The following is a 19905-nucleotide window of genomic DNA, read 5'->3' as shown; positions in this document are numbered from 1 at the left end:
AAATGACCGACCACAGGATGACAACCTCATGGAGCACTGCCTTTGCACAAGGCAGGTGTGCAATGCATATATAGCAAAGGTAATTTACACAGGAACCCAGGACAGAGTGCTGTCCTCATCCCCCTTTTAGACTAAAAGACATAAACTTGCAGAAGTTAAGTAACCTACCAAGGTTTAACCTTTAAAACTGAATGTAACTGTGCAGTGACATGGAAAATGCACAAAGAAAGTTAGGTGGAAGACATCTGACTGTGTAACCGTATTATTTGCAGGGCAACCCCGTGGCCACTGCATGGGGCCCCACGCTCACTCATCCTGTCCCGCCATGCACAGGGTTAGAACAGCTCAAGGCTCACAGAAGCTCTAAGCCTCCTGCCTATCCTCCTCCCAGGCACTACGTGACATACTGAAGACACGTGTGCTTCTCCTGAACTGGATGCCCAGCAAGGCAAGTCCTCAGCTGCTGATTCCAAGCCCCTCCCTCACTGCTCAGTGCCAGCCCTAGGGCACACATGCTTATAAAATGCATGGGTGAACAAACTAACATTTTTAAAATGTGCTTTGAAATGTCATGTGCTTATGAATGACATTTCAATGCTGTGTAACACCATTCTATTATCTGCATAATATAAAACATTAGATTCACTCTGCTTTCATGGAACACTATTCAGACCTGTGACCCAGATCTGCCAGTAACAGCTGCCGTTTGAGGATGTGGGTCTTGATCTAGCCTTCAGTTCCTCTCTGGATTAAGAACCTGCTTGCTTTGCACACAGAAAGATGGTCACAACCAAGCTGTACAGCTGACAGCTCCAAACCTCCTGTGCTCAGAGGCCAGCCTTGGGCCCTGGCACTGAAAACAATTGGGCTGTTCAGTGTGAACATCAGGCCAGGATGAGTTAGGAACCTTCACGCAGGGGAATGCTGAATGCAGCTTCTTCTCTCATGAAACAAAAAGCAGGGATGCAAAGTTGCATTTACAATGTAAATGGCAACCCTGGAGAAGAAGGTGCTTAGAGAAAAAGTCCAGAGGAAATACACCAATATTTGAGCAGCTGTTTTTGTGCAGAATTAAGGGGATACTTCTTTTTACATCTTCCACGCTGTCAGGAGTGGACACGGTTACTGTCATAATGGAAACACTAGCAGCGTTTCTTAGTGATCCACCCTCACTTACTGTTGGTAACTAGAGAAGTGAGCCACCGAGCGAACGTGTCTGAAGTGTGCTGGCTATTCCAATGACAGCTGCACTAAGCCTGCCCTTGGCAGTGGCAGGAGACTAATTCAATTGGTAATATCAATTTGAGCAGCTGAAAGTTGGAGCATCAGAACTTTCTGAAAGGGCACTGCTACAGTCATGCATGGAAGGGAGAGGGAAGGAGTAGCCTTCAACTAAACAGACCTGCACCAAGCTGACCACGCAGCAGCAGGCCCTGGGGGCCTCAGCTAGGCAGCCAGGCCAGCCCAGGGGCTCTGCCGTGGTCCAGGCTTTGGGACACCGTGCACATTTTAAAGCCCCAGACAGCCAGGAGAGCAGGTAGCTTAGGGAAAAGAGAAGAGTAAGCTGGTGAAATGAGGAACAGCACTTTATTATGAAGTAAAAACTAGCAACTATGAATCACACTGCTGTTACACTCAAATGTAAGGCATCAAAAAAGTATGCAAAATATGTAAAAATTTCTGGGGAAGCCCACAAAACGTATTTTCAAAAATGCTTATGCCTGGGGCAAATACCAACAGAGATGAGCATATCACATAAAAATACCACTTGAAAGGGAAAGAAAGAGAAAAGGGGAGGGAGAGAGGGAAGGAAAGAAGGGTGAATCACAGTTTATTTAGCATTCGTTTGCTCAGTACGCGTTCACTGAACACTTCTGGGTTAGGCACTGTGCACTGAGCACAGACAGGCTCCTGTCACAGAGTGTTTCACTGAAGGGAGACAGAAAATAATGTAAATGGTAATTTCAGATAGTGAAAATAAAACAGAATAACATGATATATAGAGATTATACATAAATTACATTGTTTATTCTCCCATATCAAGAGAAATATATCTTTGAGCCCTTATTTTTATTTGTAGAATTATTAAATGCCCCTCTGAAGTTAATTGTTTGAAGCTAGCCAAACTGAGCAGCTGTGAATCAGATAGGGTCACAGCTATGGGACTGTGTATTGGACTTGACTTAATCCCCCTTTCCCTTCTTCATACTATACTTATTAATAGTTTACAGACAATAGTCTGTTTACCCATACTACAAAGGATGCTTCAAAGACAAATGAACAGATAGAAATATTGTATTCATAATTCAATTTTCAATGGCACAAATCAGCATACATCATTAACTAATAATCCCCAATCAACAATTTTGATAGCTGTGTTTCAGTCTTATTCTCTCCTACAATCAGGGCATTCATTGCTAGGGCCAGCAATGGTCTGGGTCCCCATTAAGCAACAGTTTAAATAGGCTTCCTGATTTTAATAACCATGAAAGTAAGAGAAAAGCGTTCCATGAAAAGGACTATACAACCTTAAAAGTGCAATAGATGCACTCTATATTCATCTACTTTGTAGAACAATTTAAAAACTACTTTTTAATTGGAAAGTAGAAGAACGAGAGTTCTAGAAAACCTGGGTTCAAATTCTGACTTCACCACTTGACTGAGTGGTTCTGGGTGAGTGAATCCATCCCAGTGTCCTTATTAACAACACCTGCCTGCCTACCTCCTCGGACAAGTGGAAGAAGCAGGGCTCCTTCTCAGGGAGAACAGAGGAGGGCAGCCACAGGGGGTGGTCAGCCTTTTGCTGGCTCTGGTAACTGCCAACTTCAGCAACTCAGCCAGCCAACAGCCTCACTGCAGCACATTCAGAGCCCACCAAGGACCCCAGCCCCTGTGGCAAGAATGAGCTTCTAAATTTAAATGTAACTAAATAGGTCACAATTATTAATTAGTTACATTTGTTATGCTTTTTCTCTGTTTGACTCTGTCTTGTAAAATAAACTGGTTATTTTTTTCGTGAAAAAAAAAAAAAGAATGATTTAGTGTCTGACCCTTGCACAAATGTGTCGATAAAACTGCCACCTCCAAGGGTCTGCTAGCATTACTAACCAGCTTCCTCTGTGACTCTACTTTCCATTTGAAGAGTGGATCTCTTACTCTCTCCAGAGTAAGCTAATGCTGACAGCCCAGCACCCACTCTTACCCCTGGGGCTCCTGCCTGTCTGTCTGCCAAAGACACAGGGGTCCCAGGACTTACAAAAGACCTTTGCTCCGGCAAAATGGGGTGTCAAATCAATCCCATCTTCTACCAAATTCCTAGTCCAGCCCCCTCAGAAAACAATCTGCCCAAAGCCAGGTGGAGGCCCCCGAGGGCTGGGAACATTTCCCGACCAGCTGGCTGTGCCTGGTCTTCCCTGGCAAGGGGAATCACCTAGCTGGCAGCCACAACCGCCTGGACCTGGCCGTGTCCCCCACCCAGTTCCTGGGCAGTGTCACTTAGCCCTGAACCTTGGAGCTTCGCTCCCCTCCACTTCCCACGCTCTCAGGCCTCAACCCTGGCTCCTGCCAGGTCCACATCCCAGGAGGGCTTCTGAGGAACATGCTGGGTTAATTTTTTTTTTAAAGCAAAATATTTTCCTATACCCTCAAGTTTTCAAAAATAGACCTATGTAGGACTCCCTTTCTTGGATGCCTAATTCTAACTAAAATGTTCTCTGCTGTGTGCACACGTATGCACACACGCTCCAGCTCCACTCCCAGTCTGGATGGCAGGGCTGGGGCCACAGCAACTATGGTTTACCCCTGCGGCACCAGCTTCTCTGGAGAGTCTCAGGAGGGCCTGCTGCCTCCAGGGTCTTCCCAAACACACACGGGGAACGGTGCACATGGAAGCTTTCAGATTCTTCCTGACAAGTTTAAGAATAGCTGATCATTACGGAAGGAGTGAGACAGCCATGCCATCCCCTCCACTCCCTGAGAGACCCCAAGCTCCCCTGGATTCATGCCAGGCCATCAGGGCGCAGGGCTCGGGGCACTGCCCAAGAAGACCTGTACAGGCTGGTCTGAGGCCCTGCTCCTGTACAGTGAGCACCTGGCCTCCCTGGACCACTGCTGGACCCTGGACTCTTGCCCAGTGACTAAAGGAGAAGCTGTCCTCTTCAGTGCTAGTGGTTGAGAAGCTCAGAGTGAACTTTGGATCCACATCCAGCAGTTCTACGTGACCCTGGCCTTATGTCTCACCCTTATTTTCCCTCTGCCCCAATATCTTCTGGTATCTATTTAATCCTCTGGTACTGCACATGTTTTATAAGCCAACTCCAATTCTTCCAAGAGTGAAGCAAGGCAAATAAATAAAATGCTTGGTCATAATCTCTTGGTGAATCACTGCCAATGGCCTGGGGTGGAGCCCTGCATGAGGTGCTCCAGCTGAAAGGGGCGGCCAGCCTGAAGGGAGCCCCAAATCCCCTGGAAGCACCCACCCCACACCACGATGGCCACTCTGTGCCAGCCAAAGCACTGAAGCCGTCTCAGTGCCTACTGAGACAGCCAGGGGACCTGGCCGAGGGGGAGGCACCCACTGTGCAAGGCACACCGCTGCCCACTCGGTTCTGGGCTCCAGGACTCACCCTGGGGAAGCAGGGCAATGAGGACCATTCTTTGCCTTCTTTGCCTCCCTCCATTTCCTGTTCTTCCACAAACAGGTATGCTGACAGTTGACCTCCCACCCTGAAACCCAAGGTGCCAAGCCACATGGGGCAGGTCTGTGCTACAGCAAGGCACGCGCAGCTCTGGCACTGGAGACGGGAAGCTCAGCAAAGGGAGCCAAGCACACACTCCAGGCAATCCTTCCTTCTCTCCCAGCCCCTCCACGGAAGCCAGCCCCTGTGCAGAGATGCGGTGCCCTGACCTTGGAGCATCCACGTCGACAGCAGCAATCTCTACACCAGGCCCTGCCTGACAAAACAGGGATGGCCCTCTCAAGACCCTGAGTCACCTTTGATGGGGGCTCTCACTGCCCCAAGAACTTCTGCAATTTCTCCACAACCTGCTGAATGTTGAGGCTGGCCCTACATAATGTAGGAAGGTGGACAGAGGCCTGGGTTGGAGTAACAGATGGCCGTTCACACCCGGCTCCATCCAAGCCAGCTGCTCTGTGTGGTCTCAGGCAAACCCCAACCCCTCAGTCTGAGGCTTCCTGAGCCCCACAGCTTGGCCCGCACCCAGCAGTCCTGAGTACCAACTATGTGACAGGATAACGTAGGCAACAAATGCAGGTGAGCCAAGGGCCCAGCCTTGGGTGGGGAGGGCAGCCAGAGCACCAGGAATTACAAAACCATGAGGCAAACATGAGTGTCAGGTGAGGCCAAGGAGCAGAAGGCATCTCCAGTCCAGAATTCCCTCCCAAGCCCTAGACTTCTCAAACCTTCTCCACACCTCCACCTGCATGTCTACCAGACGCTTTGGCATACCCTGCCTCCTCCACTTAGCCTGGCTCCCCTCCAGGCCACCCTCACATAGGGGAGGGCAGCTCCATCTCCCAGGGGCTCAGCTGACCCTCCTCAGAGCTTTCTGGGCCTCCCTCAGCCCACCCAGCCCTCGAGGAAGTCCTGTGGTGTTCCTTAAGGGCCACCCGCCCTCCAAGCCCATCAGCTGTGGTGATGCCCTCGCCAACCCACATCAGGGCTGCCTTGGCCCATACACAACCAAAGGTCCTAAGCTTTCTCATCTGTCGAGGCCCTCATTGGTTCCAAGCCCTCCCCCACCTCCCCTAAGTAAAAGCCAAAGGGCTTCCTGTACCACTCAGCGTGTGGTCCGTGACAGGATTAGCACGGTGAAGTACTCAGGAACTTCTACAGCAGTCTGACACTGCTACAACATCCAAACACTGACACAAGCACATCCATCTCAGATGGGCTAGCGATTGAAACAAGTGCCCCCTGCCAGAGGCGGTCTGAGAGACACCCCGTTCCTTCCCGGGCCTGCACCTTCCCCAGGCCCCGTGCCTTCTCCAGGCCCACTCTCTTCCGCCCTCTCGCCTGCCCTCCCCTGCCACTCTCCCTGGCTCGGCTCTGGCACACCGGCACCTTCCTGTTCCGCAGACACCCTGAGCACAGTCCCACCTCAGTGTGCCTCACTGCTGCTCCTGGCCTGTCTGGAATGCTGCTCTAGCCATTTACACAGCTCACTCCCAGAGGCTTGCCCCAACACCCTCAGCACTGCAAAACACCCTTTCCTACCCATACTCAGCTGGGCCATTTCTAGGTTTTCTTTGCTGTTTTCCAGAGCACTCATCATGTAACATGCTGTATCTTATATTTATTGTCTTTCTCCCCAGAGGTAGGGGCAGGAGGCTCTCCTTGCTCTTAGTACAGGGCCTGGCACGCTGTGGGAATTCCACAGGCACTTGCTGAGTGCACAAGGGAATGTGGGAGCCAGAGAGCAGGTGGGGCCAGCTACACAGAGAACCCAGGACACATCAGCAGACCTGAGTTGGCAGACGGCGGCCGAGGACCACCACGGGACAGAGTTGTCTGCCATGTCACAGGCGCTGGGCTGGGCCCTGCAGGGACCCCTGGGATCCAGATGAGCTTTCTGTGACCCAGGACCCAGGCCATCTTTTATACAGGTGGAGGATGGATAAGAATGGGGGAGGATAACAGCAAGGGAACCAATCAGAAAGCTAGTGCTGAACTGAGGCGGTGGAACTATAGAGATGAAGCGCAAAATTTGAGAGGTTTCTAAGGTCAGATCTACAAATGTAGTGGGTGGTGAGAGGGAGGCAGGAAGACCAGGGATGATCACACAGGTATGGCACATGAAAGGAAGCTCTCCTCAAACACCATCATGATTACCGTGGGTCAGACAGCAGCCAGAGCTGGGACACCTCTTACCTTGCCCACTCTCCCGTCAGCTGTGGTGATGCCCTCGCCAACCCACTCTCAGCAGTCTGCCCCTCTCCTCCCCTGCCCTGAGTCTGCACCCGTGCCCCTCAGGCCTTCTCTCTGCAGGGTCTGGGACCCTAAGTGTGTCCCTCACAGCTGTCTCCCGAGTCATAGCTTGCATTTCACGAGACAATTTTTTGAATGCTGGCATCTGTCTGGCATCATTGCTGGATTCCAAGCCAGTCTGTTCAAAGCAAATCCGCCACTGTGCATACATTAAGCACGTACTTTATGCCCACCACTGTGTTACATGATAAGAAAAAACAGAGAGGAGCCATGGGATGGGGTCCTGCCCCCTGACAGTCCCCCAGGACAGAGAGGTGTGAGATATGGAGAGGAATGCACACACTAAACGGTTAAGGAAGGACACCACAGAACATCTGTTTGCCCGAAACTCACCTGAGGCATGAGAAAACACAAAAAGAAAACAAAAAGCAACAACAAAAACCCAAGTCATTTTTATCCTTAATTTCTACTAGAAATGACGGAGCAGAGGACCCACATGTGCTGTATACCTTGAGCAACATGCCAGATGTGTATGTTCAGGGGAGCCACCCACATGGAGGGAACTGGACAGGCAAAGGTGCAGAGGGGCCCCAGGCCTGGCCTGGAGGAGCAGGGGTCTGGTACTGGTCACAGCGGGAGGAAGCAGCCAGGGTAGCTGAGGGCAGCAGCCTGACTTTAATAAGCAAATGTCCTGCAAACCCAACCTGCCACCCGAGGAGAGCTGGAGGGCCAGGTGAATACATAGTTAACCGTGGAGATGCAAAACAGACCTTACCAGTTACTGAATGGGCAGAAGCTGGGAAAAACAAAGGGGACTTCCCAGCGTTCTAGGGAACTCTGGGAGCCTGCTGGGAACTGCGCCCAAAGATCTGGTGGGAGAAACTGGTGTGTAATTCAAGTGCCCATTAATGTGCTTTGACCTTTTGCATTCTCTGGAGTGCAAAGCCAGTCCTTATAAAATCCTGTATAAACTGTTAGGAAAAGACAGGGGCATGAAGGAAAATATCCCCAAGCTCAATGTAGTGATCACGCACAAATATCCAAGTCAGACAAGAATGTTAATGAGGCGTGCGTGAGCAGGAACTGTCTCCAGGGCTGCATAAAGGCCGGCCCTAGCTGGGAAGCCTCACAAAGACTCTGCATTGGTGCCCCTTCCAGTAAGAGCAGGAGAGAATAGACCGCTTTCTTCTCTGCACCAGAGCCCCACTTGGGACTGAAGGTAGATTAGACTGAGAACATTTTCTCATAGGAAACAGTGAAAATATGTTCTCAGTTTACCTGAAACAGTTGTAGACTCTGAACAGGATACATTATTAATTAGTCAAAAGAGAAGCCCCATTTTTAGTTACTCATTGAATGAGGTATCTTCAAACACTGTGGCCTAGAATTGACAGTACAGCTAACTCTCTGTTTGCCACGGTAATGGGGACTTCAGGAAGGATGGCAGTTAACTGAGAAATGAAAACAATTGCATTTTCTCCTCAGCAAGGCCTGAACCACTGCATCAAGGATGATGGCTTCCAGTGCTACCAAGGGTGCTCAGAGCTGCTCGACACTGTGAGGTTTAAACCACACCTCTGGCTCAACAAGCCAAGTCTGGCCCCACCACGCCTGGGTCTGGCAGACAGCAGAGCCCCTTCCAATTTTTCAGGGCTTGGGGATGCAGGGAGGGCATGAACGATCACCCCTGCCATCCCCAAACAGCAGCACCCCAATTAAGCCTTCAGCTTAACTTCCAGCATGTGACGTGCGGTGGTGTGAGGGAAGCATGGCCAGGCCATAAGCTCCTAAGAAGAGAGCAAGAGAGGGGCCTGGGTCTGCTGGAGGTGGGACTGCAAGGCCCAAAAGGAGACAGGGAGAGAGTTGGCTGTACTGACAGGCCAAGCACACCCCCAGCAAACTGCCCGGGATTTCTAGGAAGGAGAAAAGCAAACCGCCATCCCACCTCGGGCTCTACGGCCACAAGTGAGGCAGGGCTGGGACCAGTCACCATTTGGGTGGGAAGCCAGCCCCAGGTGCAGCAGGAAGGGGTGGCGCTGGCTCAGCAGCTGCATCTCCTCACTCTGACCCAGCGGGGCCCCAGCACGGTGCTGGGGACACAACGAGGTCTCAGGTGCTGTCAGGCAGGGACACACACACACAGAGAGAAACATGCCATTAGAGGGAGAGGGAGCAGCAGAGGGGCGAGCCAAGGCCAACGCCTGACACGCCTGGAGGCAGTGAACAGCCTGCTGACCACATACTAACCCTCAACATGCAGCTCAAGCTCAAAGTCTGAGGGAAACAGCAACTTAAGAGCTGGGATCATGGCAGCATCAGTCCACCCAGCAGAAGGCTGGCAGGACTTGTGACTGGAGGCCCAATCCACACCCACAGGCTCCTGCACCCTAAGCATCTCTCCCTTGCACCTGGACGGTCTCACAAACTACTGACGAAATGGGGTGCTATTTCAGCTCCTGACTTTGTATTCTCTGGCTTTTGAGAATAATGACTGCAAAAGGCATGTGGAGAGCAGAGCAGTTCCCCATGGCCACAGCCACTTCCCGAAGAGGAAGCCAAGGCAACGTGAGACCAGCTCAACCCACAGGGGGCCTTTCTCCGGGATGGAGAGTGAGAGGCTCCTTGAGAGAAACAAGGAGCTTCACTTTTAAAGGGCAATCCTCCTTTCTGGCTCGGCCTGTCCCAAAGGGAGGCCTCTGGAGATACCCATTATATTTATTCAAGTAGTTTCAAAGGTCACAACCTCTGCCTAAGCAGAGTAGTTCAAACTAAGTTGGGAAGTGACAATAACTAGAAATGGGACAAGAAACAATTAACCTACCTCTCCATTCTTGATAAAAATTTAGAATTCCTAGAGGCAGGAAGTTTGACTTTAATATGCAAATCTTCCATTGGACACCTTTCTAAAAATGCTACTGGAGGTGGTACAATGTCAAACTGCCACCTCCAGAAGCAGGAAACATGAGTAACTGGCCTAGTAACCATTGACTAAGCAAGGGTTGACAGGAGACTGTCAAATACAAACAATTTTCTTAAAAAAGGTTTTCTGTTTTGCTGACAGTTACTGATTCCAAAAAGGAGTGTGGAGACCTGCACTTTTGTTTTCACAGTCAGAGGATGTAATTTCTACATCCCTCACCTCCATCACCAATGGCCTCCCAAGGCCATCTGTCCTGACACCATGCCCTGCAACAGCAGGGGACCCTTTCAGTGAACAGCCATGATGCCAAGGAGGCTCACACAGACCAGCTTCCTTCAGGCCCTGAACTCCACTTCTGTTCCCTGAAATCTCTTCTGAACGTTGAGCAAATACCCAGAATGATCCGACATGCAAAATGAGGGAAGAGCTGCCCATCCCCAACGCAGCACAACCCGGCCATGCAACCAAAGCACCAAGAGCTCTCATCCACCTCTGGGAAAGGAGGCCTGGTTCACGCTAACCCCTGTGGAGGTTTGTGCCTTCTCCCTCTAAGCGACACAGAGACGTACTACCCCACCCCCACCCGACCCCGACACTGACGTAGAATAACACACTGAGCCAGTCAGGAGACCTGCGGCCCAGCCTAGTCATTAGAAAAACATTTAATATGAGATTAAAGAAACAAGATTACCAAGAAAGGGCACTCATTTCCTCCCACCTACCGATCCAGTCCACTCTTCACGGTGTGCAGCAGGCAATCCCTTTGCTCCAGCCCTTCCCTGAGGAGGAGCAGGCAACGCCTGCCTGTGTGCCCACCTTTTCCTGGAGGGCTGGCCCTGCCACATGTGCTCAATCACAGCACAGAGCAGCAGCAGGTCCCCTGAGCCAGAGCAGCCAAGGGATGGAAAGCAGACCAAGGGCACTGTTGTCTGTGCTACTGAAAGCTGAGAATGGAGGACAGGTGCAAGCTCTCGCTTAGCCCAGGGTGCCCACCCTGCCTGCCGCCCCGCGCACTCTCCGTGACGTGGGGCAGGGAGCACGGCCACTACTCACAGCCATGGTAGGAGGCAGGCGACCCCCCAGCCTTGCCATACTCCTGCTCCGAGTAGCTGGTGGAGAGGTTGGGCTGGCTGGAGCCACGGCCAAAGGTGATCTGGTTGCTGCCCATGCCGGTGGTGACCTGGGCCATGCGCTCTTTGGTTTTGAGAGCCTGGGCCCTCTCAGCCTTCAGCCGCTCCTCGTCCTTGAGGAGGGCCACCAGCTGCTTTGACTTCTCACGCACGTTGATGCCCTGGTCCTTGCCGTCGCGGTCAATGTACTGGAAGTCCTTCAGGGTCTGGATGGTGAAGATGTTCTCGCGGCACTGCTGGGCCACCCGCTCGGAGCCCGTCTTGATAAGGTAGTCCAGCAGCGTCAGCGCCTTGTACACATGTCGCCAGTTCTTGCCGTGGTCGTTGAGCCGCTTCCACACCATGCTCATGATCTCCGAGAAGGCCACCACGTTGTAGGTCAGGTCTGCGATCTCAGTCATCAGAGAGCTGGACGGGCCCCATGGGTCATTGGAGGTGGCCTCCCGGACTTTTATTTCAGCTTCTGAGTAATTGTTCACAATGTTTTTCATCTGCCGTCTGATAGACGAAGTCGTCATTTTTATTCTCTGTTACAAATATAAAGCCCTTCAAAGAGAGAAGCTTTCCTGTTCTGGGCAAGCTTAAGCCCTGCAAAGGTTCAGTCTCCGTAACAGATCTGCAGCAGGACCCCTGACTGTCATTTCTCCCACTGGAGCCTGAGGTCTGAGAAGCCAGAAGGCATGACCTAGGGAAGAAAGAACACTCACTGTGCCCGGAGCTCCTCAGGAAGGCAGGAGGCTCTGGCTCATATGCGTCTGTGAACAGCAGGGACTGGGGAGCGGCGGGGGTGGGGGATGAGTGGATGCACTCCTGCCTCCCTAGGATGAAAGACATTCCATCTTTCTTTCAAAACTATGGTAAGAGCAGTATTACAAGTGAATAATGAAGAAAATCTAAAGTCAAGTTTAAGCCTTTGGGAAAAAAGAAGTAAACATGGTGACTCTTGTTCTGTTTTCAAAGCACTTACACTGGACGGCTCTCCTGTATCTTCATGACACAGGAAAAGCTGGCCACAGAGGCAGCATAGCACAGGGGATGCCTGTCCTGACAGAGTCAAAATTATCTGTAGGAATAAGAAAGCTCTGGGAGTCCCTTAACCCCCAAATGCCGCTCTGCATCTTTAAAGCTGCTCCCCATTTGGCTTTTGCGGCAAGTTAGAATGGCGGTTCTAACTGCTCCATGAGCATCACTTTTCTCTTGACCTTTTATAAAGGTTCCCAACTACTCTTCTAGACACGGCTAAGGCCCTCTGCTGGGCTTCCAATGTCTCCAGCATTTGCCCAGAGCTAATACAGCTGTAAAAGTAAACTAGTTCTACCCCAATCCCCTCATTTAACACAGGAGAAAATGGAAGTCCGGGGTTACACATTAATGGGTCCACCCAGCCCTATGCTACAAACACTCCCACCCCCTCTTTCCAGAGAAGGGCATTTCCTGAGCTAGAGCGAGGCCCACGGCCCCGACAGGGGGCTCTGGGGCACGACCTTGGTCTTGTTCACCAGTGAGCACCCAGCACCTGGCACTGTATCTGACCTGGATGTAAACACTGTTGAATAAATTCATGGAACAGATTAAAACCAGTGCGCCTGTCCTCAGAAAAGGCCAGTCTAGCAGGGGATAGAGGTGGACAAAGGAGATCTGAGGACACAAAGCAAGAACAACCAACTCAGCTGGCCCTTGGGGGCCTTCAAAGGCAGGCCTGGGAAGGACTTTCTGCCAAATCGCTCCCAGCGTATCAAGGATGAGGAGGCTGCCAGACCAAGGCATGAGTTTCCTCTAGCAGTCTCAACCTGCAAGGCATCTATCAGCGGTCTCTCTGAAATATTTAGACTTTGAAGGAAAAAGCTGATATAATATGTGTCAGTCAGAAAAATATATAGTCTACATAATCTGAATGGCTGCCCGCCATTTTCTTAAAGCTTGGACAAGAGCAGCTTTCAGAAGCTGGTGAGGAGGTGGAGATCTGAGGATGAGAGATTCCTGTAGGAGAAACTATGTTCAAGGCCAACTGGGTTGTACTCCTCACCTGAACTTTGCAGCCGTGATGCGTGAGGGGCTGCAGGGCCACAGCAGTGCCAGCAGGAGCCCGAGGCACTCCCAGGCTGCTCCAGCTTTTACTGGGGACTTCTGGGGCTCTGTTGCACTTGTCATGTGGATCTCAGACCTCATTTTCCCCATTTTAAAACCTCTCCCCATCAACCTCAGGATTGGGCTGTAAACACTCTCCCCTCCCAGCAAACATCTGCCGGGTGCCAACTCCTAAAAGTCCAGCCCTGAACACACACCATCCTGAAGAACAATTACGTTATTTCTAGATCCCGAGTTTTGTTCTTACTCTTTTTTGAATGGTTTGCATGCTCCACTTTCCAAATGTTCCTCCTCATTTTGCCATTTCCAGTTTGCTGAGCCTGAAATAATATACATGCAAAAGCAACTCAAACAGGATCATTTGTTACCTTGGGAGTTCTTCACTCGAGCCTAGGGAACTGCGGTCAGCTCACTGGACTAAACATCCAATCACTTATTAAGGACTTCCAGCCCAGATATGAGGGACAGTGGATGGCAGAGAGACAGGGTACTGTCCAAGCCAGAGGGAAAAATAAACCTTGTTAAAGGTCTAGACCAAGACAGCACCCCACCCCCAAAAAGTGGAAAGACTCCTTTTCATAAACTAAAGCCAAAGGGACAGATGTCATTAGAACATCACTAACTAGAAATCCAATTCTATCACTAGGTACTACTTAGAACTATTTTATGATAAGTGATGAACGAAGCATTGAGTTTGTACAATTCTGTTATGACTTTAAATATTTTTGCATGGAGACAGCAAAATGACTTTGAGTTGGGATTTACTGTTGAAGGCAAACAATCTTTCTGTGCCTACCAAGCGGGCTGGAAGAGGAGCCATAAGGCATCACCAATTTCCCTGGATGAGATGCTTGGGGCTCCCAATGCCCACAACACCGACCACACCTCACTCCAGTCCCAGCCCTGAAAAGCCTGTTTTGAAATTGTATTAATAAAAATCATTTTATTAAGAATCAGAGTTTCTGATGCACAAGACAATCACTCGTATGCACACTGAATTGATAAAATCCAACCAACAGCACAAAGTCAGACATACCAGCCAGCCTGTGTAAGTGTCACTCTGGACAGCACACACTTCTGTCAGGCCTTCCGAAATGCCCTGGGAGCTCTGCAGACACCATGCGAAAGCCACAGTCTACTTGGCATGGGAAGGGACACTTAGTTCTCAGTGCTCGGGAAGATTCTTTGAACCGAGTAATATTTCATTTCCATCCTGGAAATGGAATCTGTTGTTTCTGCCTGTGCAACATCCATATCCCCTTGCCTTGGAAAGAGCCCCAGTCTTCTGTGGGGGAAGTGGTCAGAGCAGGCCCGGCCCAGGCCCAGCCAATCAAAGCACCATGGGCCCCCAGCCAGAGCAGGGGCAGGGTGACAATTCAGACTGGACTGCCTGGAGACCTCGCTGGATGGGCCCTCATACTGGGAAAGCAGCAGGGCTGCTGAGCAGCTAGAAGCCACCGCAGGGCCAGGGTTTACCTAAGTCTGCAGCCAACACTGAAGAAAGCAAGGAGCCAAGGGAAGGATGAGAAAGACAGAACATCACTTGAGCATCTGGATCCACCTGTGCCATAGCCATTTAGTCCCTGAGCTTTATCAGCGGCACAAGCGAGCGTGGTCATCCGTAACCTACAGCAACATGCGCTCCTGTCACGCACAGTAGCAAGCCCTGTGCAACGAGCACTCAGAGGAAAGCTGCAACACCGGAACAGCAGGCGTGCGGTGGTGGGACACAGGCAGCGGTGCAGACACACCAGCCGGGCTCTCCTCACTCACCCGATCATGGCCTCTTGCCAGAGAGGCTCCTCACCCCTCAAAATGCAGTACCCCCAAGGTCTGGGTTCATCACTATTTTTCAAGTGGCTTATGATGGGGACCATAAAGTAACAACTGGATCACCATGCTTACAGGGGACAGGACTGGGGAGAAACATTCTGGCATATTTGAAAATACAACCAGAATTCAAAAGACAGTGGAGACTAGAAATAGACTGCAAATGGCAAATAGAACAAAACTAAACAAACAAACAAAATATTTCAAGTCAGTCTAGAGTGATGCCCTGAGAGGCAAGAAAAATTCCATAAAAATGTGCTCCAAGGGTTTGCGGGACTGGGTGGGGAAATGCCTTTAAAATATAGATCCGGATCACGGGAGAGAGAAGAGGCTTTTCAGGGCTGCAGTAGCTCAGGTGGGCTCCTGGTCACGCCCATGTGCCTCTGGCCTTGTCCTTCTTGATGCCAGGTGGGCTGGTGGGAAGTGGGGGGCTGGGAAGACCCTCACTTGTCCATGCAGTCTATACCAAATCCCTAAGGGGATTTTGGCAGCAGCTTCTGAGTGATCAGGGATCATGACCAACTATGAGCAAATAGTAACCACTGTCTCTCCCTCCCCCACAAACATAACTGTCATGGGTCAATCCAGTCACAGTCAATATTACTGAGTGGACTGACCTGAAAACCTTCCCCCAGATGGCAGCCCAGCTCTCTGTAGCTGGCAGCCTCCTGTCACATGCCATGTGCTTCATATTTCTCAAGGCAGGTGACAGGGACAGCTGTAGGAGAGAGCAGCCACCTGTCCTGTAGCGTTCCACCAGTGTGGCCCACTGACCGTTTATACCAGAATCTCCCGGGGAGACTGTCCAAAACTCCAGACACACAGTGCCTCTGGGTGGCACTGAGGGGGTGCAACACTCTTACCATGCTCCCATAGTGATTCCCAGGCTTACTGAAGCATGCACCATGGTGTCACTGAATGACATACATCAGCACTCAGTTTGTGAAATCCTCTGAAGCCTTGATTAGTAGTCAGATTTAGTTGTCCTGTGCGGACAGTCCCTGAGGGAGGAAAATTTCCATCTTTCTACTGGGGAAAAGGGGACCACGACAATTAAAGGAGGCTCTGTCAGCAGGGGGCTAAGCACACAGCTCACATGACCCAACCGAGCTGACTCTCCCGAAGACAAGGGTCCAGTTAGGACAATATGGACAGTGCCACATTCTTTTCCACAGTAATCATTTCAGCCTAAAGAGAAAGGACTATTATGACTCTGCATCAGCCAACCTAGCAATAAGAGCCTAACAACTACTGTGCGCGTTAAGGGGAGAAATGAAAGGAAAACACTAATCCTTTACTTGACACACACCAGAAAAACTGAGATTCAGTCAAAAAGTGTTCTCTTTACTAACTGAATGTGGGCATCTATATTCCAATGACTTTTAGGGCTAAATAAATCAAATCCTGTTATCAGTATGCAAAAAGTGGGCCTACATTCAGAGGTTCTTGAGGGAAAAAAAACATTTTACACTTGACTTCTAGATGATAAAGCAGGCCAAGTTAAACTGTCCATGCACTCTCCTGTTTCTCTTCTGGGAGAGGAAGAACCCCATGGGAGTTTCAGTTAAGCAGGTAGGAAGGACCCCCCCACCCCATGCTGGACAACGCCACTCTTCACACAAGGCAGGAGGTCCTCCTGCAAACAGCCACCTGTGCAGCTTCTCCCAGGACCCGACAGCCACTGGAACAAGCACAGGGACCTCAAATTAGGTATCAGACAGCCTCCTATGAGTATGTGTCCTTAATTTTTCTAAAAGCGAAACTAGCGAAACTAAGTACTAAAACACACATGAAGAATTTAATTTTCTTTACCAATGTGCCCTGACCTTTTAGTCTCTGGGAAGAACAGCCTGTGGGTCCAGACTACATAGGTGTTGAAATACAGTCATTTTTAAAGATTCTGTGAAACAAGGACCAGGGTCAGGAACCTGGTGCTGGCCATTCCGGCTGTAGCCTGGCCATCCGATGCAGTCACTAAATCTCACTCCCCTGATCTAGGAAATGCGGTGTGGTGAGCTGCACCTCTCTTACAGGTTTGGGGATCAAACACCCTGACAACTGGACCAATGGGATGCATAAACATGCCATAAAGGAAAAATAATTCTTTAATGCCCACGCACCCCTCAAAGTAGTTTTGCAAATGACCAATCATGGACATTATACCAAAGACCATACCAAAAAGCAAACGTGGTGTGGTAGGGCACACACAGTCAGGAGACAGGAAACCAGGGACCTAAGTCCAGAGTTGTGATCACCATGGCACCACGTCAGCCAGTGACCAGGCTCCTCCCTTCTAAGATGATGGGTAGACCAGACGCTTTCCCCAAATCCTTCAGTTCCCAAAACTCTCTTTCTCACAAATGGCTCAATCCCCTACCGTCTCCAGTATCACAAGGAGCCCATGCTTCTGACCAGCCCTGGCCACAGGCCACTGACCAAGGAGCCACAAGCCTATTGGCAGTTGTTTCTCTTTGCCTGTGGGGCAACATGGGGCAGAGGCACGGCTTCCTGTGGGCTTCCCTCAGAGCCCTTCCCTCCTCCAAAGAAGGCAGCTTATGTGTGACCCCTGGACTTGAGAGTTACCATTTCTAACAAGTTGTGGCTCTGCTACCAGGACACTAACTAATGACAGGTGGCAATGCCACCCAGAGACGGGGAACCACAGAAGGGGGCACTGGATGGTCTGACACACCCACCCCACCCCATGAGGCAGGCCCAGCCATGGCTTACAGATTGATCAGTACAATTTTCCAGCCTGAGATATTTTTTTTAAATGTAGAGCTACATGGGAAAATTTAGAATTCCCATGATTTCATGCTTAATTTAGACTGGGCTGGTCACAGTGGTGGCACTGAACACCGAGCTGTCGCTATCTCCTGAGGAGCCAGCATGAGAGTGGGAGCAAAGGGAGGGCGAGCTGCAGACGCCCTTGGCCAGGGCCCCGCGGACATGATTTCAGGCTCAGCGGTGATCAAACACTCTCCTCAAAGGAGCTCAAGATGCTGCCAAGGGGATCCTTGCAGGTAACAACAGGTGTTTCCACACTGTGCTAGCACAAATCCAAAGCCATGAGAAAAATGCGTGGTTTGCTCACCTGTGCCCTTAAACCAGCAGTTCTGGAAGGTCATGTAAGACTCTCCTCATACCGACTGTGGAGGAATGAGGCAGATTTCTGTGAGCAGCTGAGGGAGTTACTTCCATGGACTTCCGGTAGTGATGGCTGGTGTCCGCCAACCCTCACAGGCTGGCCCTCGGTCCCCATCTCTCTACCCCAAGCAGCACAGGGGTAAGGCAGAGCCCCAGGGACCATGGAACAGGCTCACCTTGGCAAAAGCTCAAAGGATAAGCCAAATTATCCTAAAACTGGGCTCTGTAGCACCCTGGGGAAGGACAAGACTTGAAGTGTAACTCGTGCCACCCATGTGCTAAACTCTCTTTTCCCATCACTTTCCTTATTACTGGAACAATCTGCTCACTGTCACTTCAGAGAAACCCATGTTCCAAGCTGGCCCCCACCACAGCCTCTACCCACCTGGCTTTTTCTTGTCATTTACATCTTAAACATCTCCCTGATCCACCAGTCAGCCACTCTATCAAGGCAGCAGCTTTATTTTTCAGCAGAGCCAGCCTCTCAATTGAACATCACTTTGTCTATGTACCTGCTGATCTGAGTATCTCCCAGGCCCCCACGCCCTCTGTGGAAGCAGGGCTCTGCCTGTCTTCACAGCTGTCTCTTCTCTGCCTAGAACAGAGCCTGGCACACAGTGAACACTGAGTAGATGAACACAGGGGCAAAAACTAAAAATTTTAAACATTATCCCTAATCCTGCCCACTCAGAGACCACCAAGTTACCACCTGGGGGCCACTCTCCTAACTCCTGTCTCCCTTTGGTCTCTTGTCACTGAAATTAAAGCCAGCTGCTCCACCCTGCATTCTGACTTATCTGCGCAATAACAAACTGCCTGCGGATATAAGCTGTCACCACCGCTGCTCAAGGAATGTTCACCACATAAATGAACAGCCACCTGGGCCCCACAGGGCAGCGTACCTGCCCCGGGGCAGAGACCGCTGATGCCCCCACAGCCTGGGCTTGGGAGCAAAGCCAGCCACCTTCAGGCAGCATGCAAGAGCCAAAATGGACACTTCTCATTCTGACCACATGGATCTACACCCTGCCTTTCCAGTGATGATCTGAGGCAAGTCAATGAGCTTTCCTGAAGTTCTATTTCAACACCCGTCAAAAGGAGGTATTGACAGCTGCTGCTCAGGGTTGCTGTGAGGAGGTGCCTACACAGGGACTGGTAATAATAGGTGTAAAAAATAAAAATAGCTGCTTCCTCTCCCCAGCAGCACCCAGGTTAAGTATGTTTATAAAAATGTTTCTCAGTACGTCCCTGAGGGCAACTCAAAAAGAACTTCCAAGGGAGGAGATGAAAGCCTTACAGATGCCTCTCTATGACAAATGTGCAGGGTGGAAACTGCCTGCCGGCTTGCTAGGTAGTATTGCCTACCAGCCCCTCTTCCCAGACCATACATACAACCTGCCACACACAGCCACTAGTTCCATCTCTTCTTTGCAGCTGGCATTTCCAGAAGAGTCTCCATTGTGCTAACTCTTTGATCCTAGTCATCATAATAGGATAGACTTAACAACAGTAAGAGAAACTAAAAGAGGCTCTCTAACTAGAAGATAGCAAATATTAAGTCCTGACTACATGCCAGGCATGTTCTAAGAACTTCATACATGTCTACTCATTGACTCTTCATAACAGTCATAGGGGGAGTTACTATTCTCCTCATTTTACAGAGGAGGAAGTTGAGGTTAATAAGCTACATTGCCTGCAGGTGGCAGTACCAGGATTTGACCCCAGGCCTCTGGTCCCATTCTCTTAAGCCCTATTCCTATTCCATCTGGCTTCAGACAAATCCAATGCTCAAAGCTCTGAAAACAATGAACTTTTCCTTCTGAATTGGCAGACCTAGAAAGGT

At 50.4% G+C, this 19905-nt stretch overlaps 1 protein-coding gene across 10 annotated transcripts in view; it reads right to left on the bottom strand.

Annotated features, from left to right (window-relative positions):
• EPN2 (epsin 2) overlaps positions 1 to 19905 on the bottom strand; it is a 76609-nt gene that overhangs the window by 31368 nt on the left and 25336 nt on the right. For 6 of the 10 annotated variants that reach the window (XM_036931275.2, XM_057500803.1, XM_057500802.1 and 3 more), the window contains exons 2-3: positions 13333 to 13405; positions 10921 to 11682 (exon numbers count right to left, since the gene is read on the bottom strand). In XM_036931275.2, coding sequence (XP_036787170.2) covers positions 10921 to 11515 — 595 coding nt within the window. In that variant the 5' untranslated portion in view covers positions 11516 to 11682; positions 13333 to 13405. Of the gene's footprint in view, positions 1 to 6299; positions 6303 to 8892; positions 9064 to 10920; positions 11683 to 13332; positions 13406 to 19905 lie in introns of all 10 variants that reach the window. The other 4 variants (XM_036931274.2, XM_036931277.2, XM_036931278.2 and 1 more) reach the window with 2 other exon arrangements.

The sequence above is a fragment of the Manis pentadactyla genome, chromosome 4, assembly GCF_030020395.1.
Source record: "Manis pentadactyla isolate mManPen7 chromosome 4, mManPen7.hap1, whole genome shotgun sequence".
NCBI classification, from domain to species: Eukaryota; Metazoa; Chordata; class Mammalia; order Pholidota; family Manidae; genus Manis; species Manis pentadactyla.
This window is presented reverse-complemented; position numbering and strand designations above follow the sequence as displayed.